Source organism: Notolabrus celidotus, chromosome 9 (genome assembly GCF_009762535.1).
Source record: "Notolabrus celidotus isolate fNotCel1 chromosome 9, fNotCel1.pri, whole genome shotgun sequence".
NCBI lineage: Eukaryota > Metazoa > Chordata > Actinopteri > Labriformes > Labridae > Notolabrus > Notolabrus celidotus.
In genome coordinates this window covers 34,794,528-34,818,959 of record NC_048280.1, presented here as the reverse complement: position 1 = coordinate 34,818,959, position 24,432 = coordinate 34,794,528, and the positions used below count along the sequence as shown (strand labels likewise).

Sequence of the window (24,432 nt, the reverse complement as noted above, 5' to 3'; positions counted from 1 at the left end):
GAGTGACTTTGATCATTTCTGTTTGTGAATGAAAAACTTGGCATATAGTATAATGATGTTTATGATATGTTCAAGAGCAATATTTTCGTTAACATAGTAACAAACAACGTCTTTGAGTTTTAGAGAATAAACATAATTAGCAGCTGAGAAAAAAATGAGATTCAATGTCTATCCAGAGTCTTTTAGATGGTTCACATTTTTAAAAAAGAGGTGAGACATTTTTGCAAAAGTTGCACTCATTCTCAGTATCTGTATATTAGATATGAGGTTGTTAACAGGGTACATTTTATGCTGTATTTTGAAGTGTACCTCCACAGCTTTGTTTGTGAGGCAGTATCTATAAAATCCAGGCCCTCCTCCTATTTATGCTCTCAATCTTAGATCTCTAGTAATGTTACACATCCTTGCAGCGACATGTATGACAAACTGACAAAACACTGTCACTGCTCCCACCTCTGACGTGTAAGGCCCCTCTAAACCAATGAGAGCGCAGCTGGCAGAACCGACCAATCAGCACGAAGCAATTCCGAGGTCTTCCGCTTTCCCCGAAGTTCTTGACAGATCCGACTTCAGATTGAGAGAATTCAAGATGGCTGCCACAGGTAAGAGTTTAACTTGTATCTAAATTGTATGGCAACATTTCGACGTAGAGAAGTCTCGCTGTCACGGTGGCGAATGTACAGCGACAACTTGTGTTGTTGTTTTGCGCTTTTAAATCGAAGAAGTGTTTGCATTGTGTGTTTATAGAGCACCAGAAGTAGCCAACAAGCTGACGCGGTGGTAACACCCCCCCCCCCACCCCTCCTCCTCTAAGTTGGCTAACGTTAGCCGGTGTTCCGACGAGTTGTGCTACGGTGTCGAACATGTTACCACAGCGCGACCGTTAAGAAGAGGTTTTTAATTCGTGGTGTGTTGTGTAGTGTTTTTCGACTTCCACTAAAGGAAGGTGGACTTTAAGAGTAATGTTAGCATGTTTTAACACTCTATTATGAACTATAAGGAATCTGGTGAAGTACTTTAAAATCCCTGATCGATTAATGCTGATATTTAATTCAACATATCTGTTCACTAATGTAACAGGATTATATTAAATGTCTTTATACTTCACTACAAACTGCGTACCTCCATGGATAACATCCTGTGACAGATGAAGTCAAGCGCCTTGGATTGCCTCTAGGACCATGTCCCACTAGGAAGCACTTTTCGCCGGAACACCCGGCTAGGCGTCTGTTAGCGTTAAAGCTGTATAAAGTAAGCTAGCCTCTGAGGTTAGCTCCATAATCTCCCCTTCCCCTCAGTCAGCAACCTGCTAGCTCGCACAGACTCAAGCCGAATCGCCAGCAGCTGTTAAAGTAAAGCATTGCGAGTTATATACTGCAACTGTTTTAACTTCGGACTCACTTTTCTGCGTGTAAAAGTAGTTTTAGTGTAAAACTTGTAAGTGGCGCCCCGACAGAAACATGGCCTCCCAAAACTCCAAATGTCATATTACAGAGCAACAAATCCCATGCTAAGCTAACGGGCTAACGTCATGCTAGTGGAAGGAAAGTGTGTAACTTTGAATATCAGCTTCAGGTCTTAACTTTATACTTTAGATGGGCCTCATGCATTGTTGTGTTAGTATTGTGGAGCAGATTTAGACACTGAAAGTAATCCTCGCTGCACACGACGCAGTATAGTTAGTCTGAGTCTTTGAATGTAATGTGGGGCTCTTTAGATATTTGACACACCGCCCTGCAGCTCCTTTATCAAACACTACTGCAATAATCGGCTTGATGGATGACATGCTCTGGAGTCATTAACACATATCTGATGATCAGAAATCCACTAAAGTTCACTTTAACTTTGTTTATAATAACTTTTGAATAAAGTGCTCTTAAAAAATATGTATTACATCCCTGCCAACATTGGACTGTGAGATTTTCTGGAGTATGGTAAAATCTATACAACCCTAAACTGCAGAGTAATACATTTAATAAACAGATATGTAAATCAAATACTTTAAATGTCTCTTAATTCCAAGGTTTGCAGTAAAATATTCCACACATGTTCCAGGTAGAGGGGTCTGTGTTGACACCATATTTTGATGTTAATACCATTATAGTATTATTTCAATGCAGGAGTCTCTGTAACATCAATCTACATCTCTATAGGCGTTTTTCGACCAGAGGAACTTTACCCCGGAACTACGTGCGTTTCGACCGGGGGACCCAGGGTCTAAATTTAGTTCATGGGTAGATAATCTCCCCCTTAAAAAGCCCCTGCTAGGGGGGTAGTACTTTTCAAAGGTCCCGGGACTTTCGGGGGGCGGGGCCTGCAATGCTGAACGTCTCTGATTGGTAGATTAACCTCAGTGTTTTTATTCCTCCCGGCGTCCACAATAACATCACACACATCTGTGATTCACTTGATTTCTCTTTCTTTCATTAGTTTTGATTTGTTCTCTCTTTTTTGTATGTGTGTGTACTTTTCAAAAGAAGAAGCTGTGATTCTCTTGATTTAGCAGCTTGTAACAGTAGTCTTCTCTCAGCCCACCGTGAATGTGTCTCTCCTGGTGTTACAGTTTTAAAAGTGACCCTGTAAACTGGAGACCTTCAGCTGAACGTGTCAGTGTTTGTGGACTTTACACAGCTGTTGAAACACAGCGGGAGTTTTAAGATTCAATATCCTCATCAGATATTTAATGATCGTCTAAAGACGTTTATGAGGGATGCATCCGGCCGAAGGTCGGCAGTTAACAGGGTCGCTGTTTAAACCAAAACACCAGTCGATGTTTGCCACGGCTTTTTGAGTTCAAAAGGATTTTAAAGCCGTGTTGAAACGTCTTTGCTACTCGCGCTTATCTCCTCTCACGTGTTGATTCAGTGAATCCATCTGTGATGAAATATAGCACCATCTAAAACAGCGCCAGCTGAGTCTCTTCATGCTAACAGGCTAACTGTTGTGATACCTGCTGGCCCGTCTTCTTCTGTGATGTCATCTGTGATGGATGGCATTTGTCTTTGACTTACTGCCCTCTACTGGTCTAGTGGTGTGGTGCCTTTACTTTTTTTTCTCCATACGTCACTGGCCTTAATTCTACAATCTACCAGGGGCTTCGGCCCCGTGGTCGAAACACAGACAACAATGGGGGCACAGGAACCTTTTAGTTCAGGGTAAAGTAGTTCTGGGGGCTGAAAGACCCCGGAACTCTTGGTTGAAATGCACCTTATGTGCTTTTTAAAGTCATTTATCTGGGTCCTTTAAATCCTATTTATTACCTACAGATAAATGTTATCTGACCTCCAGTAACCTCTGCGTCCTCAGCCTCTGCTGCTTCCTGCTCTTTATTTAAAGAAGGAAGAGATTTCCTCTCATCTCCACCTGAGGTTATAGAGTTTAGTGTTTTAATAACCTCACCTGTGATATTGTGATAGTGACACTGTCAGCAGTCTGTCATCAGATTCACACAGCTCTAAACTCTCCTGATGAACTTTAAAGAGGATGCTGCGTTATTGCACGTCACAACTTAAGTTAGCGAGCAAGAACAGAGCTAACCCACTTTAATGAGGGATGGATCAAATCTTTAAGTAGTGCAGAAGTTTGTTGAACTCATAACAGTTCGTCTAATAAACACTTCAGCTCCCGGTGTCACAGATCTACCTGTCGCTCGGTGTCTGTGTTTACCTGCTGTCAGAAACGTCTTGTAGTGTCTTTTGGATCAAACCATCTGCAGGGAGAGGAGGGGTGGAGGTTTTTTGAGGTTTGAATATAAAGCTTAAGTAGAGGACTTCTTTAAAAAGAACGGTTAGAGATTTGGGGATACTATTAAAAAATATAGTTCAAAAATTAAATTAAGGTTTTAAAAAAACTAAGGTATTAAGATATCTGATGATTGAATGAGCACGCAACCCCCCCCCCCCCCCCCCCCCCTTCATAGAAGTTGAGGAATACACACATTTGATTGACATCAGCGTGAAATAGGGAGTGTATCGGGAGTACAGTGGGAGAATAAGTTAAAAAGCGGTAGAGTCCCGCTGAAATCGGGAGTGTTGGCAGGTCTGGTTTTATGATCAGTCTGAAACCTAAAGCTGAACCGTTTATCGAATTTATGAATGCAATAGTGTTAAATTCATTCGATTAAATGTAAACATTATTAAATATTAAATTGAATTAATTAATTAAATTGTTTTATGCATCTTCCCATATAAGTGTGAAAACTATCCATAAATCTAAATGGATTTTGGAGTAAGTTACAATATTTGTCCACATAAGAGTGAAATGTGTTTTGAAATATTAAACTCACTGACAGGAGAACAACCATGACTGTAGTCTCCTACAAAGCCTTAAAACCCCCATTTAATCCAAGCCTTTATGTCCCCCTCCTCCCTTTGTTCATTTCTTATGGCAAAAATCCGTTTCCGATCCGTCACAGCACCGGATCTAGTTTTCTATTCTAGTCAATGTGTTAACTTCCACTGGATCCGCTCTGTTGCATTCCGGCTGTGTCTCTGATCCGGCAGGTCAGAGTCCTCCGGATCAGATACACAAGACTTCTATTTTTGCCGGATGCCGGAGCACCACGCATCAATCTCAACAGAGCAGATGGAGCGGGACAGGAAGTCAGGTTTCACCAAAACAAAATGAAAACATCCGGTTAATTTTCAGAATAAAACACTCTGTGTTATCACCAGATCGTATTTCACTTAACTACAACAACAAACCAAAGTCATGATGAGCGGAGCCAGGCCTGGAGTCAACAGGTCAGAGGTTTTCAGAGGACCAGAAAGACAACATGGATGAGGAGAGGAGGAGGAGAATCCTTGATTCAGTGATTACAGTGGGGAAACCTCGGTCACACGAGTCCAGCTCCAGTTAATTTATCAGAGATAGAAACTGCTTTAGTGTCCTCAACAATAATAAAAGGTAAAATTAAAGAACTGTATGAAATATTTTCCAAAGAGTGTCAGTCTCCTTTTGTGTCCTGTTCGGTAAAGGTCTGGGAGACAGATTTGGAGATGGTCTTCGATGAAAACACTCTGCAGTATATTTTTGAAAGGATAAAATGAAGGACCAACTTTCAGTTTATTTACAGGGTTTATTTAACTCCTTTAAAGACCTCCTAAGACGACTCAGCAAGTTATCCAAGATGCAAAACTAAAGTAGGAACATTGATTCATCTGTGTTGGCAGTGTGAATGCTGACACATTTTTGGATGAAATGTCACTTTGGGGGGAAATATAATTAAACAGATGTTATGTAAAGACTAGGTACGTGCCGTGTTTCTTTCTTTCACACGTTAGTACGTCTGTGAGCAGAATGAACCTCCACAGCTCGCCTGTGTTTGCTGCTCAGCAGAACGCTGAGTCTTGTTATGCGAGACATGATGCTCAGCATTTTTTTGTAGCTTTTGGCGTCACCGTCTCTCCATACAAATAAGGGCCGTGTTGAGCACAGAGCTTCATTTCCCCATCACTTTCGTTTCAGGATTTTCCCCTCCATCACTCAGTCGTTCTGCAGTGATCACTGAGCCAGACTTTTTTATTGTCTCTGCCATGGAAACAGGAATGACTTCATGTTCTTCTCTGATCTGGACGAGTTTGTAAAGCTGTGTAAACCCTAGGGTTGCAAAATTATGGGAATTTTCAAAGTTGGAAACTTTTTATGGGAATTAACAGGAATTTATGGGAATAAACGGGAATAAACCAGTAATTTACAAAATTGAAAGTTGGCCCTTAATAGGGTACTTAACCCTCCTGTTATGTTGCGGGTCAAATTGACCCTTTTTAAAGTCTATTTTAGGCAATATATGCCTTCCAAACCAGCTAAATGCAGAGATGTTGTGTTAATTTATCAACATCACTTCATGAAAATTAAAAATTAAAAATTAAAAAGAAAATAAACAAAAATGTATGTCATGTAAAACTATTGTATTTATATTTAGGACTTTCCAATGTACATTAAAAAAGGTTTAACATGCATTGAAAAAGATGAGTGAGTTATCCTCTTTGAACCATGATCTGTGAGAATTGAAGAACACCACTGGACTAAATCTTGATTTAAATGGTTAGTAATGGAGTTAAACATTAGATTAAAAAAAAAGTGTTTTGGGATTTCACTAACGACTCTGCTTTGAGCTGCTAGGTTTTGAGTTTTCTTCAGTGTCGCTGTCGCTCGTTTCAGTCATGTGTTTACGTTCCTCTCCAAACGTCTTTAAGCCCCGCCTTCCTCTCACCCTGTGACATGATTGGCTGTTTAATCTTCTTCTGAGAAATGTTGGGTGGCATCCATAGACTGTATAAAATATGGACGTAGTCTCCATGACGTCACCCGTCTGTTTCTGAAGCGCTGTTTTGAGGCCAATCGGCGGCGGCAGCCATATTGCTGCTGTTGAGTGATTGTAACGTAAAGAGGCGTCTTTGAGCCTCCTTGCTAGCAGCTACAGTGTTCCCGCCTGTCAATCAAGTCAGCTGTGCCTCTCATTGGAAGACTCATAATCTCAATATCTTCGAAATTGCTGTTATGACAAAATTCACCCCCCGTACAGTGTGTCCTGATTGAGAAATGAGCTATCCAGACTACACTCATTTTTTTTACCAGGCTGTAAACATGTTTATTTCTGCTGTAAAGATCGTCTTCTTTGAATTGGTGTGTATGTGGTTTCCGGTACTTCCGGAGCCAGCCTCAAGCGAATACTCGATGAACTGCAGTTTTTAACACTTCCGCATTGGAGTCATATTTTTAGACCGGAGGGTGCCGCTTGCTTGATACTGTCTACTGACCCTTTCAAAATAAAAGTCCAAGAAATGAACGCTTCAAAAACTTTTCTTTGTTTTTTGAAAAACAGAAAACTAACAAAACAGTGAAATAATCTATGCAATTATATATAATTTCTTCTACCAGTCAAAGCAAATCATTTGTACTCAGTTTTTGAGTGAAATAATTTATACTGTAGGCTGTGGGAGGGTTGGCTCCTTCCATTTAAAAGATGGAAGGAGCCAACCTCAAGTGGATCCTCGATGAACTGCAGTTTTTAACACTTCCACATTGGACTCATATTTTTAGACTCGAGGTTGCTGCTTGGTGGCAACTAGCGTTTAAGGCTCATTAGCGCCCCCCTTTCCAGTGGTTGGGAGGTGTAATTACAGGTTTAAATATATCAATGTTTATGGAACATTTGTTTTATTTATATTGAGAAAAATGATATCACGATAATTATCCTTAGTCTTAGATCATTTTTCTTTCTGCCTCCAGCTCCTCCAGGACCACCACGGCCCAGTTTGTAGTGTTGTGAATGATGTCAGGATAAGATCAATACCAGGACTCAGAGTCTTGGCTGAAACTACTTTTGTTCCATTTCTGCTTAGGGGCACCGGCCCATCTGTCTCCTCTGACTTTCAGTTTTTGCCAAGTCATACATCACCTCAATGAATTTTTGAGGTAAATCAGTGGATGGGATAGTGACGCAGCTACCTAAGTATCCAGATATGTAAACATTAAAAATCCATGCTATATGAAGCCCGCCAGCAGAAACATCTGAAGTTCTTGATTTATATGTACAGAGTTAAGATTAATGATGTGGATCTGAGCGCTGTAGGTATTTGTATAAGAATCTAAGGTTTGTTTTTACACAGGTTGTAACTGTTTGTGTCTTCTGCTGTGACTGTGTGTAATCGGACTCTCCATATCTTGTCTTGCAGGTTCTGAGTAAAGGACTTGCTCCTCTGGATCTCACTGTGCATGAAGCTCTCCTGAGGCTGTGGTGTCTAACTGCTGCATCCCCTTGCTCATCCTGCCTCTCATCATGTCCTCTACCTCCTCCTCGTACTCCTCCTCAGGAGAGACCAGTCCGGAGGATGTACCCCGAGGTGGGGGCACAATCCGAGTCTACCTCCCGAACAAACAGAGGACAGTGGTAAGAGTTTAAACTCTTTATCAGGGACACTTTGGCTTTTTGTAATAAAATCACATTCATTTAAGCGTTGACACTAGGAGTGTAACTATTCATCTACTACATCGATGTATCGATTTATATTCCTATGATCCGACTACATCGATCTGTGCTCGACAAGTCTGCCTTCCGCACAACATATATCAATCTAACATCATTTCAAAAGGTAATGATTTGATTGTATGGATACTAGGAAATAACGCTTTGGTTTTAAGCACAGCAGACTTTATATGGATGTTTGTTTTAAAGACGTTAAACGTTAATCAACTCAGGCTGCATGTCTGTGACGTCATCGCCACGCGCCAGCAGACAACAAAACATAGCATGGCGGACGGCAGAGGAGAAGCCGACGAGCGAGAAATGATCAAGCCACCATTGCGGTCCAGCGTGTGGAAACACTTTGGCTTTTGCAAAGACGGAGATGTTCTAAATAAGTCGCTCGCTGTTTGTAGGATATGTAGAGGCCAAGTAAAGTTACCACGGCAACAACACAAATCTATCCAACTACCTACTAAGGCGCCATGGGATTTCACACAACGCCGACCGTCCAGGCACCTCTTGCAGCGTTCATCAAGGTAACATCAGCTCTGCAGAAGCCTCAGGCCTCACCAGCATGTTTAGTCCAAGCGGCAACCTCCGGTCTCAAACTATGAAGCCCATGCTGAAGTGTTATAAACTGCAACACATCGAGAATCCACTTGAGGCTGGCTGCAGAAACACCTGAAACCACATAGACATGAATGGGAAAAAGACGATCTTTGCAGCATTAATAAACATGTTTGCAGCCTGGTTCAAAAAACAGCTTGGCTCTATGAAGCTAATCTCTCTATCAGCACACACTGTACAGGGGGTGAATTTTTTTCTAACGTGACGGTTCAGAAGATATTAAGATTACAAGTTTTTGCCCAAATAAGGACATGACTGACATGACTGACATGACTCCCGGTTGGGAACACATAGCTGTTGGCTAGGAGGCTCACACTACGTCACACTCTGCCTGGTTGAGTTCCACATTTCCGATATGGCTGCCGCAGTTGATTGGCTTCAAAACAGCTCTCAGGAACAGATGGGTGACGTCATGGACACTACGTCCATATTTTATACAGTCTATGGTTTAGTCAGAGACAAGGACAAAACTAGGCTTGGGTGAAAAACATCACGACAACTATAGGAATCTAGGACTGTCCGGTATCAAGATATTTATTCCACAGTCATAATGGTTGAATTTTTGTCTAAAAAGTTACTGAATCGATTTCAAGTCACTGAATTGTTTCGGATCGTATCGTTCTAAATGAACCAATATCGTCCTTTAATCGTATCGGCAACAACGAATCATGATACGGATCCAATCATTGTTAAAAAGAACTGTTACACCCCTAGCTGAAACCACAATCAGCATGCTGTAACCATGTAACCATGTCCATGTGTGATCGTTGAGAATCACAGCCTTCATGAAAGAGTTTCATCACCTCTTTCTGCTGTAAGTGACAGTTCTCACAGATTATGTGACATCTTTCACAGCGTATCGATGAGTAAGCTCTCCAACAGTTGGTGTCAGGTTTCACAGATGGTGCCTGCCACCATCCTCCGCCTGTTTGACTCACTAGTCTCATCAGAGATCAACATCTTGTTTTCATATTGTGAAAAAGAGCTGGTACTATGCTCAAGTGTTCCTTAACTGCATTTCACTGAGAATGTAGAGGAGAATATGTTCTTCATGTTTCAGTAAAGCTGTGTGTAGAACCACAGTAAACCTCAGTGAGACCTGCGCGCACGCACGCACGCAGGCACGCATGCACACACGCACGCTTTCTGTGTCTGAAAGTGGAGCTTGAGCTGATTTTTTGTACTGTGTGATGTGTAGAAGACAGAGAGATTTTCTTATAAAGGCCTGCCTCTAATACAAGCCTGCTTTATATTAAGGCCTGGTACCCTCTGCAGTGAAAGCAAAGAAAGATTCTGGTCTAGATTGGAGGACTTCCCCATTCATTTGAATGGGGGAGCAGTCAAACTTTAAAAAATAAATACACGTGGTACGAATGTTTCTCATATCCGTATGCTGTGGTGATATGTAGTTAGTATTTGACTGTTTTGTCTTCAAGTCCTCTTTTTTCTGGAAAGTTTCTTTTTCGTTAGTTATTAGAGTTTAAAAAACGGGGTTTTACTTCCTGTTTCCTTTGATTCACAGCCGCCGTAGAGGGAAACTTCAAAGGACACATAGCGTCTTGTGATGCTACGCTGTAGGGCGGAGCTTATTACAGTGGCTTCAGAAGCTCTGGCTGCACAATGGCGGCGCCCAGGAGCAGGATTTTTTGGCTTCAGAACCGTACAACGGGAAGAGGCGGAGCAACGCTGTCCATTTTTATTTACAGTCTATGATTCGGGTTCAGAGATATTTTATGTTCCAGCTCTAAACACAGGCTGTTAATGAACAAAATAAAAAGTTATTCCTTTTTATTTAGTTTTTTATGCTTTGGTGTTGAAAGAGGTTTCAAGTGAGCTCAGAATTCGATTGTGGTGACCTTCAAATCAATTAAAAAATACTTTATAATAAGGGCTCGATCTGCACTCAAATACCCTTTTTCCACGAGACAGTTAACATTTCCAAAGATCGATCACGGAAAATACTTGAAATTTACATCCCTAATTTAAAGAGATTGACCTTATTTGTTTTAATATTTAATACTTTCATTTGGGAATTGTTTACTTTCTATTTCTCTATAAATGTTCTGAAATTTTCCAACAAGGTATTTTTGTACGGTCATTTTAGGTTTTTTTTGCAAGGTGCTGAAAAAAAGTGTCCAGTGATTATATTTGAGTTACAACACACCTTAAAAATGAAAAAAGATGACTTTGTTTCCAAAAAAATATAAGAGAACAAATATATATTGCAAAGTTCAATTCAAAGACACACTTGTTTACATCCATTTTCCTGTCTGCAGGTGAACGTTCGCCAAGGACAGACCGTGCACGAGAGTTTAGATAAAGCCCTTAAAGTCAGAGGCCTGAGCCAAGAATGCTGCGCTGTATTTCGCCTTCTGGAAGGGTAAGACTACTTTTTATTTTCTATTTAATGTCCTCCCACAACTTAGTGAGATGATGGTGTGCATTCCTTGTCTGCAGATTAACATGCAACAAATCTACATGTGTTAGCGTGTGCTTTGTCATTATTGGTGCAATAATTGGACTGAAGATAACCTGAGTTATTCAATCAATCAATCTTTATTTATACAGCACCAAATCCCAACAAATGTTCTCCTCAGACTCTTTCCAAACAGAGCAGGTCTAGACCATACTCTATGTTCTATTATTAACAAAGACCCAACATCAAGACAGGATCAGATCCAGTCCCCTCTTACAGATAGGACTCAGTCTGATCTCGTCTTAATCCACCATGAGCAGAGCACTTTGCAGCATTTAGCAAGTTACAGTGGCAAGGACAAACTTCCTTTAACAGGCAGAAACCTCCAGCAGGACCAGACTCATGTTAGACACACATCTGCTGAGACCTACCGTGTTGGAGAGAGGGATAGATGAAGATGAAGAGAGAGAGAGAGATGATAGGGGTGAGACTGATGGTAGTAGTTGCAGCAGCTGGAGTTTGGCACGTCCACAGCAGATCCAGAGGAACCTACGAGACAAGGGAGCTCAGGGACTCCAGAGAGGACTATGGTTAGTAACTTTAATGGGACAGGAAGAGTTAAAGTAAGAGACAGGCAGAGAGAGGGAAAGACAGGATTCCAGTGTGTCAGTCTAAGCCTATAGCAGCATAACTAAGAGCTGGTCCAAGCCTGATCCAGCTCTAACTATAAGCTTTATCAAAAAGGAAAGTTTGAAGCCTACTCTTAAAAGTGGAGAGGGTGTCTGCCTCCCAGATCCTGACTGGTAGATGATTCCAAAGGAGAGGGGCCTGATAGCCTGAGCGCAGTGTTCTAGAGGGGTAATAGGGCGCTATGAGCTCTGATTTTACTCCCCATGCATTGAGGTGCGTTAACACCTGTGTGTATGATCTGATCACCCAGGAGGCGTATTGATATCAGGAGTAAACAGGGCGAGGGTGTGAGGGCGAACAGCTGCCCCCACATCAAAATGTGACATATGTAAGGGCTCTGATGTAAACTCAGAGCAAAACCCATGAACAGGTGAAATGGAATGGTGTAGCAGCCCTTAAACTGCACTTACAGCAAGCGTGGATGCTAAACTAAAAATTCAGAGAAGTCTATTTGCAAGTGACAACATCTGGATACTGGATGTTGTGGATATGCATTGCACATTTGTTGTTTTAGTTTTCCTAAAATTGACATTCATGATTTTTAAAGCAAAAGTATATGCACTTTTACACAAACTGCTCATTTCCACCTGATATAACTGTGTTTCTAAAAAAAATATGGGATGATGTGATTTGAGGATGTCATTCAAACAAGTTTGTGCGACTCTTTTGAGTTTTAATATGTAGAATATCTAAAGTGTTTCCTTTCCTCCTGCCTCCACCTCTCCAGCCGTAAAAGACTGACCGACTGGGACACGGACATCACTCCTCTGGTTGGAGAGGAGCTTTTAGTTGAGGTTCTAGATGATATCCCCCTCACCATGCACAACTTTGTAAGTAGCTGACACAGATGCATAACCTCGATGATCATAAATATTACACATATAGGAGTGAGTATTTTGTCTTCTCTTTATCTGTGCAGGTACGGAAAACGTTCTTCAAGCTGGCCTACTGTGATTTCTGCCACAAGTTTCTCTTTAACGGATTTAGATGTCAGACATGCGGCTACAAATTTCACCAGCACTGCAGCAGCAAGGTCCCCACTGTGTGTGTGGACATGGATACGGTGAGCAAACGGTGAGTTGAGAAACCATCGTCTGCGCTGAGAGGCCACTCAGTTCCTCTCTCGTCAGTCAGTTCCAGTAAGGATGAAAGCTCCTTCTCAATGTCACTGAGCCTCATTCACCGATATCCTCTTCAGATTCTTCTTCAGTTTACTCTTCAGAAGGTTCAAAAGAGAACGTCAGAGTCATGAACGCTTCTTAAACAGCAGAAAAGTTCTCACGTGTTCTTAAATCGATGAATGCCATGTCCTCGTTAGTTTGAAGCTCATGCTCAATGTTCAAAGATATTTGCCCCTTAAATGCCCATATAAGGGCATGACACTGCAGGGCCACACACAGAAATCACACAGGCTCGTGAGTAGGGGTGGGAATCCAAAACCAGATCTGACTTAGAACTGCTTGCAATTGATCAATTCCATCAGAACTGTACACCTCAAATTTGATCGATTCTTCTTAACCATTCCTTTCCCAGCCCGGCGTCACATCACATCCCAACACGGTACGTTGCATTACATCACACACTCCGCAACACAGAACTCCTTCAACCACGAGGAAACATGGAGAGGAAAAGCGTTTTTCCTCTCCAAATTCAAAGTATTTTCCTCCAGGCTCCAGGGGCCACGTTCGGACTCACACGGCCGAAAATGAGGCACAGAGAGCGGGTAAAATACGTCCGCGATGCCCCCTGGAGGAAAAGCGTTTATCCTCTCCAAATTCAAAGTCTTTTCCTCCAGGCTCGAGGGGCCACGTCTGGACTCAGGTGGCCCAGAATGACGTCAACCTATTGTTCAGTATGTTCAAGTTGAATATGTTCATGTTCAGTCTTGTGCAGACATAATTTTGGAAAATAAAAAAAAAAAAGAAGAAAAAAATGGTTCCTTTTGGTGCAGAAGACTGTGTAGAACTACCTTTTCCCCTCAAAAACAACTCAGGAATTGTTAGGAGAATTGATAAGGAATTGGATTGATAAGCAGAATCGAAAATGGCATTGACATTGATAAAATCTTATCAATTCCCACCCCTACACATGAGAGGAAGAGGAGGCATTCAAACGGAGGCAGAGCTGCTTGAAGTGAAACAAATACAAGATGGTTTGGGGTTTTTATATTGTATTTTATCGCCTCAGTAGTGAATATAAACAGATCTATTCACTGACATCACTCATTCAAAGATCACCTTCATCAGAAACGCTGCAACCACAAAAGGACACACAGAAGATGAAATGAAATAGAAAGTTTGAGACAAATGAATGTTCCACTTTTCTCTAATGATTTAAACGATTTGACAGATTTTATTCTAAAAGCTGTAGAATGATTGACACATGCATTTCAAGCCAAAATACTTTTCGATGATCATTGGCATCTATTTGAAGACTATTGAAATAATCAGCAAGGGAACATACCATGAGCTCCTCCCTGCCCTAAGATAGTGTGCTCTGTCTTCAGCTTGTTTAACCTCTGTCCCCTTTGTGTTGTCCAGATGTGACTCCACTACCTGCACAGACGAGTACCCACGGATACTACTGCCTGATAGTTCCCCCTCGCAGAGCAACCTAGCCTTAACCCCTGAGCCTTCTGGGTAACCATCCTCATTAAAAAGAGACTACATTAGAAGAGGGACGGTACGTTTGTGATATTAAAACAGCAGTTTTGACTCTTTCGTGCGCTTTCGTAGGATGGACCTCCTTTCCCCGACCTCAGCCTTCCGCTTCCCCATGCCGGCTGGAGACGGACAGTCTCTACAGAGGCACCGCTCCACCTCCACTCCTAATGTTCATATGGTCAGCACAGTGGGGCCTGCTGGAGTCAGCATCATAGAGGTCAGTGTCGTCGCATTCATTCACTATTGAGTCAAGGCTCCAACTTCTCTACATCACACAATCATTTACCTGAAACGTGATCAACACTGCCGTCAAACTAAAAGGAACTCCCCGAGTCAAAGCAGAACATGCAGAACACCAGACACCTTGAGTTGTATCAACTGTAGAGAAATGCTTGTCTGAGAATAACTTCCATACCTTTACTTTGTTATTTATAAGATATATATTTACAAAGCATCTGTCCTTTTTTTTTACAGGAAGCAATAAAATTCAACAACACAATGGGTACGTTTGTTTTGAGTTTTGATGAAAAGTCATTATGTGTATTCATTCAGCATACTTCATGTGGTGTTGTCATCTTTTTGAAGTCTCCTCTTGTCATGCCGTCTTGTTCCTGCAGGCCCTGAGCCCTCACCGAAGCCCTCCACCAGCCCACCGTCTTCTCTCGGCTCTCCAGGAAGGAGACCTCCCAAGTCGCCATCAGAGCGCAAGCCCTCCTCGTCGGATGATAAGAAGAAAGTGGTATGAGGCGGTTGACTTTGACTTCAAAACAACTACTGGATACTTAATTTATGAGTTGGTGGATTGAACTATGAAATGTGTGTTTCAGCACCGAGGAGGATACAGAGACTCAAGTTACTACTGGGAGGTGCACTCGCGAGAAGTCAGCATTCAGAAAAGGATAGGAGCCGGCTCCTTTGGGACTGTCTTCAAGGGCAAGTGGCACGGAGACGTGGCAATCAAGATCCTTAAGGTCACAGAGCCGACACCTGAGCAGCTACAGGCCTTCAAGAATGAGATGCAGGTCTTGCGGTGAGACATCTAATAACGTGAACTACATGGGCGCCACTTTGACCGCTGCCTCTTCATGTTGCTTTCACATTTTTTAATTGTTGCTCGTGAGTGTGCAACATGCAAAATCTTACATCATCTATATTCTCTGCAGGAAGACCCGCCACGTCAACATCCTGCTGTTCATGGGCTACATGACTAAGCCCAACTTTGCCATCATCACTCAGTGGTGTGAAGGCAGCAGCCTGTACCGCCATCTGCACGTCACAGAAACCAAGTTTGACACTATGCGTCGTATTGATGTGGCCAGACAGACGGCACAGGGCATGGAGTAAGACTTGAAGCTTGATTTCACTTTCTAAAACTGAAACCTCTTAATGAACCACAAGATAAATAAAAAGTGTACATTTCATTTTAGTTTAATTAGAGGACACAACCCTTTACACATTAGCCCTCCAGGCCTCCGTACAAACGAAGAATATTGCTGCTCTTAGATTAGAGCCTGATTTAAACAAGATTTTTCAGCTGAATCCAAAGAAACAGCTCTATCCAAAAACAGAAAGATCAATCAATCAATCTTTATTTGAATAGCGCCAAATCACAACAAACGTTATCTTGAGATGCTTTTACAAAAATAGCAGGTCTAGACCACTCTATGTCAAATTATGAACAGAGACCCAACGCCAAGACAGGATAAGACTCAGCCTGACCCCACCTTAATCCACCATGAGTATTGCACCTCGCAGTATTTAGCTAGTTACAGTGGAGAGGACAAACTTCCTTTAACAGACAGAAACCTCAAAGACAGCGGTCTTAGCGCGTGCCCCATATACAGAGGCTATAGCCCTCGTTACAGAGGTCGCAGGTTCGATTCCAGCCTTGAACATTTGTTGCATGTCCTCCCCATAGACTGTATAAAATAAGGACGTAGTATCCGTGACGTCACCCATCTGTTCCTGAGAGCTGTTTTCAAGCCAAACGACGGCGGCAGCCATATTGGAAATGCGGAACTCAACCAGGCAGAGTGTGACGTAGTGTGAGCCTCCTAGCCAACAGCTATGTGTTCCCGACCGGGAGTCAAGTCAGTCATGTCCTTATTTGGGCAAAAACTTGTAATCTTAGTATCTTCTGAACCATCACGTTAGAAAAAAATTCACCCCCTACACTGCCAGTCAAAGTTTGGAAACACCTTCTCATTGAAGGGTTTGTATTTATTGTAATGATTGTAAACACTGTAGATTAATACTGAAGACATCAAAACTATGAAAGAACATATATGGAATTATTAAATTTTTTAAAAAGTGTTAAACAAAGCAGAATCTGTTTTATATTTTAGATTCTGTAAAGTAGCCCCCTTTTTCCTTCATGACAGCTTTGCACACTCTTGGTATTCTCTCAGTCTGCTTCATGAAGTGGTCTCCTGGAATGGTTTCTAATGAACATGAGCCTTGTCAAGAGTTCATTTGTAGAATGACTTGCCTTCTTAATGTGTTTGAGACCATCAGTTGTGTTGTTCAGAGGTAGGGTGAGTACACAATGGATAGTCCTATTTGACTACTGTTGTAATCCAGATTATGGCAAAACCAGATTATTTCATAGTTTTGATGTCTTCAGTATTAATCTTTAATGTTGAAAATAATTAAAATAAATACATCCCTGACTGTCGCCCACACTGCTCTCTGTGAAGCATTGATAGCTGAACAGGTCCCGCTGGTGATTGTTTGATGTGACGTTGAGCTAAAACAATCTGGCAGTATTTAAGACGTCTGAAGAATTGGGGCGCCTGATCGACTGAGGAGCATCTTGTAGATTTACGGAGAAAATTGTGATTGAAATAAGGAAAAACATTTCTAGATTTAATTAAAAATAGTTACAGATCTCAATATAGCTATGGACCTTTGCCCTTCTGACTATAGACGACTACTTTATGTATCCACAATTATAACTATGGTGAAATCTAGGCCTGGGGATTTTCTGTGATCAAGAGTGTTAAAAGGAGATAAAACAGGAAGTCGTCGGCCTGTAACTGAAGATTTGCTTGTGATAAAGTAAACACCATTAAAACTGTTAGACTCTGAGAAAGCTTACTGATCAATACTGAAATAACCCCTCTCTCTCTCTCTCTCTCTCTCTCTCTCTCTCTTCCTTTCTCTCTCTTCCTTTCTCTCTCTCGTTCCTTTCTCTCTCTCTCTCTCTCTCTCTCTCTCTCTCTCTCTCTCTCTCTCTCTCTCTCTCTCTCTCTCTCTCTCTCTCTCTCTCTCTCTCTCTCTTTCTTTCAGTTATCTTCATGCAAAGAACATCATTCATCGAGACCTGAAATCAAACAGTATCCTTGTCTGTCTGTTGTGGCTGAACGGTGTCCTCATTTGTTCTTTGAAGGCTATAAACGTGACTGAAAACCACAGTGACAGATTTAAACACTGTGCTTCATAGCTAGCAAAGGTTTGACCACTCAAACCTTAAATAGGCTGACATTTATAGAGCAGTCAGCGTTCTGGTGCAGAAATATGTGTACAAGGTTTCTTCTGCACATTAGCTCTGAAATGAAGCACCTACATGACTTTGAAACGTTGTTATAATCATGTTACTCTGCTATCTCACGTATTTAAGATATAACTGCAGGACAATGATCTTAAACATGCAAGACTTGGCAGCCCTCACCTTTTTTTATTTATGCCTTGTGCTGATGTTTGTGTTCTCTTGTTCCTCATCATGTATTGTGTGATGAATTTGTACACCAGTCCTCCGTTAATGTGACCTGAGCTCTGCTGCTAGATATTTTTCTCCATGAGGGCTGGACCGTGAAGATCGGGGACTTCGGCTTGGCCACTGTGAAGTCTCGGTGGAGCGGCTCACAGCAGGTGGAGCAACCCAGTGGATCCATTCTGTGGATGGTGAGTCTCTCTTTACCATTAACTTCTATTGAGAAAGAGATGTTACTTAAGTCATAGTGATTTTTCTAAAACAATGTGTAATAATAATACATTTTAATATTATATATTTATAATATAAATATAGGAATATATTTAATAAAATAATAATAATAATAATAATACATAACACTATTTATATAATTGATGATATTTTTAGTTGTATTATTATTTTATTTATTTTATTCTACATTATAATTATTATTATTTTACATAATTTATTCCACATTATTATTATGTTATATATTTTATTCTACTTCGTTATTATTTTATATATTTTATTTTTCATTATTATTATTTTATATTCTACATTTTTATTATTTTATTCTACATTATTATTATTATATATTGCATTATTATTATTATTGTTTTATTTATTTATTTTTCATTATTGTCATGATTATTATTATTATTATTATCATTATTATCATTCGATATATTTTATTCTATATTATTATTATTATTATTATTATTATTATTATTATTATTATTATTATTATTATTATTGTTAAAAAATATATATTCTATATGAAACAGAGAGATAACTCCTGCCCCCAGTGTTTGCTGAATTGAATTGGGGACGCTCTGGCTCAGAGGTAGAGTGGGTTGTCTCTCAATCTGAAGATTGGCAGAAAGCATGCACCTCAATTTAAACATCCATGCATTCAGGTGTTATTTGAGGAGAACTGCTAGATAAACTGAAGTACATCTTAAATAAGAAATCCACTCATGTTTCATTAAGAGGAATGAGAATTCTCCTTTTTGCTTTTTCTGTTTTCAAAGGCACCAGAAGTGATCCGGATGCAGGACAGCAACCCCTACACGTTCCAGTCTGACGTGTACGGATATGGAGTCGTGCTGTTTGAGCTGATGTCAGGGACCCTGCCTTACTCCAATATCAACAACAGAGACCAGGTAAGTCATGGGTGTACCTAAGGGTCGACAGTAGAGCTGAATTAAAGGTCCTGCTTCAGTTTAAACCAGCACCCAACCCTTGTGGCCCTTGCACTGTTTTCCTTACATGCACGGCTCTGACTAACCTCCGTCCTCCTTCCTCAGATAATCTTCATGGTTGGACGTGGTTACTTGTCTCCAGACCTCAGTAAGCTGTATAGTACCTCACCCAAGTCAATGAAAAGGCTCATCGTTGACTGCTTAAAGTTCAAACGTGACGAGAGGCCGCTGTTTCCACAGGTGAGTCCTTTAAAATGAACACTTTACAGTTTTACAGAATTTAAAGAGTTTGTTTCTACACTCTCTACTCCATTAAGTTAACACGACAAGATAACACCTGTAGGTTAGATCAGGCTCCTTCTTCTGTTGAGCATCTCTGAGATGTCTCTAAACCCCCTCTGGAGTTAACCTGGAATCATTTTAAACACACTGATGAGGGTCTAAACTCTGTCTCTGGCCAGCGTACTCGCCAGTCTTTTATACACCGGCATACGCTGGCTGAATCGTCAAGGTGTGACAGGGCCATAAGATAGATAAGCAGTATCTCCAAAGACCTCAGCTTTGGGCCCAGAGAGTCAGACAGTTTAAATACATAACTCTACATAACAGGAGCTTTAATCTAAGATACCAATTAATGTGATAACTGAACTTTCATTCATTATATTTGAAATGAGGGTGATTACATGGAGGTGCTCAGGATGAATGTTTATGATCACTGTTGTCTTCAGAGGAATCCTTTCTCCACGCTGAAGTCTTCATCTCTTCATCCTCACGTCTGCTGATAACTGAACAGTGACCTCCACACTTAACCTTCTGTCCCTCCTTCATCAGATCCTGGTAGCCATCGAGCAGGTTCAAGACCTGCTGCCAAAAATCGAGCGGAGTCGCTCGGAGCCGTCGCTCCATCGGGCCGTCCACGCCGAGGACCTGAACCCCCTCCTGTTCCACACCACCAGGTTGATGCCTCTCTAAGCTCCTCAGAGCTCCGCACAGAGAAGCCGTCACCCTGTCCATAACCACAGCATTCCAGTGCCTCAGAGAGGCCCCCCCTGCAGGCTAATAGTCCTGACAGACCACCAACCCTCCACTCACCCCCCTGCTGCTGCTGAAAAACCCTGGACCAGCAGTACTCAGTGTAAAGGGGTAACTTCAGGAGTTATAGTACGGCATTGTTCAGTCCAAGAGTCTGTTCTGTTAAACACGTGAGCGAGGTCTGCTCGACACGCGTCTGTCTAATGGTTCCTGTGAGGCTGTTTTCATTTCATGTTTCTCTGTTGAGTCTTAAAGCTGTATTGATTAGGAACGCCACTTATTGGTCATTGGAACTCCTCAAAGGAACGTACCACTTAAACCGAGCGCGTCAGACCCCGTCCTCCAGAAACAACATTTCATATCCTTACGCTCCACTCAGGGAGTGACGAGAGAGCAGAGCAAGATACTTAATGATGTTGAACAAGCGGAGTGAAATGCAGATATCGCCTTCTACTGTTTAAAACTAATATCACAATGCAAATGTTGTTGAATCGATTTTAATCCTCCCTTACTTGTATGGATTTTTCACCGTCTCGTGATATATCCTTACATCCCTGATAAATACATTCACAAGAACATCTCACTGCAGATGTTAGGACTCCAGATCTTCTTACCTTTAACCTAACGGGGAATCAGCAGAGCTGAGTTTATTGCAGCCTCGATTGAAACGTTTATTTGGTTCACATCAAAGACGACATGTTGATAATTAAAAACCTCAGCCTACTTCTCCTTACAGAATAGAGTGCTGAAGAGCAAATATTGGCCTTACCACTCGCCAGAACGCTTGTATACAAGTGTTTGATCATCAGGATCTGTTATGTGTCCTTAACGGTGCAAACTTCTTCCAGCTTTGACCACAAAGCGGTGATGGTGAGTTTGCAGGATGCAAACATACGCCAAGTTTTCTACATCTGGGTCAGTGCGCCACCTTCACCACTGCTTAAACCGGCCACACCTGATGAAAAGATGGCCCCCTTTGGTGTTTGGCCTCACACTGACTTAAAGTATCTCTTCCCTTGTGGTGTAATAAGTGAAGTAGCTTACCAAACTCCTGGATCCTTCACTGACCACACTGTCAGGTGGACATAAAAACCACGTCTTCTTTTTTTAATTTAACTGAAGTTAAAGCCCTGACTTCATCTGGTCATTTAACACAACACCGCTTCATGTTGAGGTTTATTGAGGGTTAAAGGTGACATATCATGCAAAATCGACTCTTTAATGGTTCTCTACCTGAAATATGTGTCCTTGTCCCGAAAATGAAAAGAATCCATTCTGCCCCTGTTCTGATTTCTCCACCTTTCTGTAAATGTGTGTGAAACCAGCCGTTTCAGTTTTCAGTGTTTTTCATACGTCACAACAATATCCGGTCTGTAACCGAAGTCAGAGCTCGGAGCTTGTTCAGTCCATAGACTGTATAAAATACAACTCAACCCCTCCTCTGTTTTTCATTCCCTGCACACATGTGTGCTAACAAGGAGCTTAGGAGGGAGGCATGCTAGTTGTAGGCTGTCTTAATAAACACAAAGGTCGGTTTTACTCCCCACGTCTGCAGATTTGAAGATCTAGTGGAGGATTTTTATTTATCATGGAAAAGTGCTAGCGCTAGTTAGCATAGCCACATAGCTACATGTTCGTAGCTGTGTACCAAGACACACGTCGACATACTGACAAAATAAAACAACAAGAAACACTAAATCTGTGACCAATGGTTCAGAAAGGTCCTGCTGCAGGCGCCTCTCAGTCAGGATCAGATTCTGGATCAGATTTAGAGGGTTGAAGTAAGGCGGGTCTGTGAGCAGCCAACATGTAAACATTAGATCAAAGTGCTGGTCAGCCAAGACCACATCCACTTCCTGAGGGGGCGTGGTCAGAGAGCTCATTCTCATTTAAAGGCACAGACACAGAAAACAGCCTGTTCTGAGGAGGGCTGAAAAGACGGGTTTACAGGCAGACCAAAATCTGATTTATAAGTGTTTTTATGAGCAATAAACTTTAAAGACATGTTTTGGGGACCTCTTAGACCAATATATTTTGATATAAAAGAGCATAATATGTCACCTTTAATGTCAAGTGTTGATGATTGGACTTCTCTGCTGTACTAGTCCTGTCAACAGGAGTCATAAGAGGACACAAAAACGCCGAGTTAGACTTGATTGTTGAGTGAAGAAGATCGCCGCCGCTCAAATGGTCTCAACTCCTCCAGGGTTTTAACCGGAGACCTTACATCTAGGGCTGGACGATAATTCGATAACGATAATTATCGTGATATAATTTTTCTCGATCTAAATATAAAAAATGCTCCATAAATTTTGGATATAAATAAACCTGTAATAACACCATGATTTGATGTTTATCCTGATAATTAGCTATATGGACTGATGTGAAATATTTTATCGTGATAACATCATTTTCAGTATCGCCCAGCTCTACTTACACCAATACTTTTCACATTTCAAAGCACTCTAGTGTGTAACGACTTTATTCTGCAACATTTGAGGGAGCCATCATGTGCTGTTTTTTTCATAGTCAGTTTTAGTCTTGGTGGTTTGAGGATCAGCAGCTGTGGGGGTGTTCAAGGAGGTGGTTGGTGGTCTGTGAACCGGCCTCGCCTCTCTGTATATTGTTTGTGATGTGACTGAGCTTAAAGCGTAACGGATCTTACTGTCTGCATCAGTCATGGGTGATTCCCTGCAGATCAGATGTTTTAAACGGTGATAATTTATGTTGTAAAGAAAGGGGCTGGGTACCCGAACTGTTCTTACTCATTCCAGTGACGTCAGTGGATCAGGAGGAGGAGGAGGAGGAGGTGTGTGCGTGACACGTGGGGGTGGTCTGGTGGGATTTGTGTCTGTCACTTTTTATTTATTGATGTCTTTGCAGATACCTTGTTCTGCATGTTGTGGCTCTTCTGGAGGTAGATTTCATGTTGACAGAGGGAACGCTCTGCAGCATTCACATCCCGGCTCTTAAAGGCACGGTACTGTCCGCTCCTCTGACCCGCTTTGATCCTGTCTCCTGTCGGGGCATTTGTAAAGACTTTTCCTGTAGACATCCTGAGCACAAACCAGGTATCAGGCATCTTCTTCTTCTTCTTCTTCTTCTTTTTCTTCTTCTTCTTCAGCGGGCTTCACTACGATTGCATTTGTTCACGCGACACTTCAGAATACTGTAATGGGCTGACTCCACCAGATCCATGTCTGGTCCGTCTCTGATCCATCACAGCACTGGATCTGATTTCCATTCGAGTCAATGTGTTAACTTCCACTGGATCCGCATCATTGCATTCCGGATCGACTCGGATCTGGCACGCGCAACGGATCATATTTCACTTAACTACAACAACAAACCGCCATGATGAGCGGAGCCAGGCCTGGAGTCAACAGGTCAAAGGTTTTCAGAAGACCAGAAAGACAACATGGAGGAGGAGAGGAGGAGGAGAAAACCTCGGTCACGTGACTCCAGCTGTCCGGCGGTCCTGCTCCATGCTGCGTTCTTAAAAAACAACTGGTGGGTGTTGATGGAGACAGACTGGACTCGGATCTGGTGGAGGTCCCGTGTAAGAGTGACCTGTTGTATTTGTGGGCACTCTGTGGGTGTGTCCTGTGGAGCTAACAAATATCTGAATGAAACAAGCCCGCGTTTTCTAAATGAGCTGCTTTTTATTACTTTCAGCAATAGCAAGGACAGAACGTCTATTTTGAATGTCCGTAGTGTAAGATCAGGAGTGCATTATTATAACGCTGCACCAGCTTTCCTGTGAATAAGTGCATCACCGCCCTGCAGAGGAGGACTCTTCATCCCCTGCTCAGAGCGGACACTGAATCATTTCAGTTTCGTGTTAGCGTGTCGTCTCTCTTAAAGGACTCTCTGGTATCGAACAGACGAGGGAACAAGTGCCACAGTTACTGAACTTCCCCCCCCCTGAACACCATCGTATGCGCTCTGCCGGCACCAGAATAGGAAACCCAGACTAAACACAGCTGCTGGGGTCCAGAGAAGAAGAGATCTGTATCAGTGTAGTCTTTTTTTTGTGTCTTTCATATCTCTAGGTGAATTGCAATACTTGTGTTTATAGTTTCTGAGGTGTCAGGGTGTCAGTTTGCAATAAATGGTATATTCTGCTGTGTACAGTTACATTT

General features: G+C 41.8%; 1 protein-coding gene across 2 annotated transcripts; it reads left to right on the top strand.

Annotated features, from left to right (window-relative positions):
* The first annotated feature begins 511 nt into the window (after positions 1-511).
* araf (A-Raf proto-oncogene, serine/threonine kinase) lies at positions 512-24,419 on the top strand. Of its 2 annotated transcripts, XM_034691739.1 has the most exons (17): positions 512-602; positions 7,680-7,894; positions 10,873-10,976; positions 12,430-12,532; positions 12,622-12,776; positions 13,236-13,262; positions 14,243-14,341; positions 14,438-14,582; positions 14,840-14,867; positions 14,983-15,104; positions 15,193-15,395; positions 15,529-15,705; positions 17,654-17,700; positions 18,150-18,268; positions 19,088-19,219; positions 19,364-19,498; positions 20,090-24,419. In XM_034691739.1, exons 2-17 carry the CDS (start codon positions 7,784-7,786, stop codon positions 20,228-20,230), a joined length of 1,848 nt encoding a protein of 615 aa, XP_034547630.1. In that variant the 5' UTR covers positions 512-602; positions 7,680-7,783; the 3' UTR covers positions 20,231-24,419. The 2 variants fall into 2 exon arrangements, with proteins under 2 accessions (XP_034547630.1, XP_034547631.1); XM_034691740.1 differs by lacking the exon at positions 13,236-13,262.
* Positions 24,420-24,432: the final 13 nt, after the last annotated feature.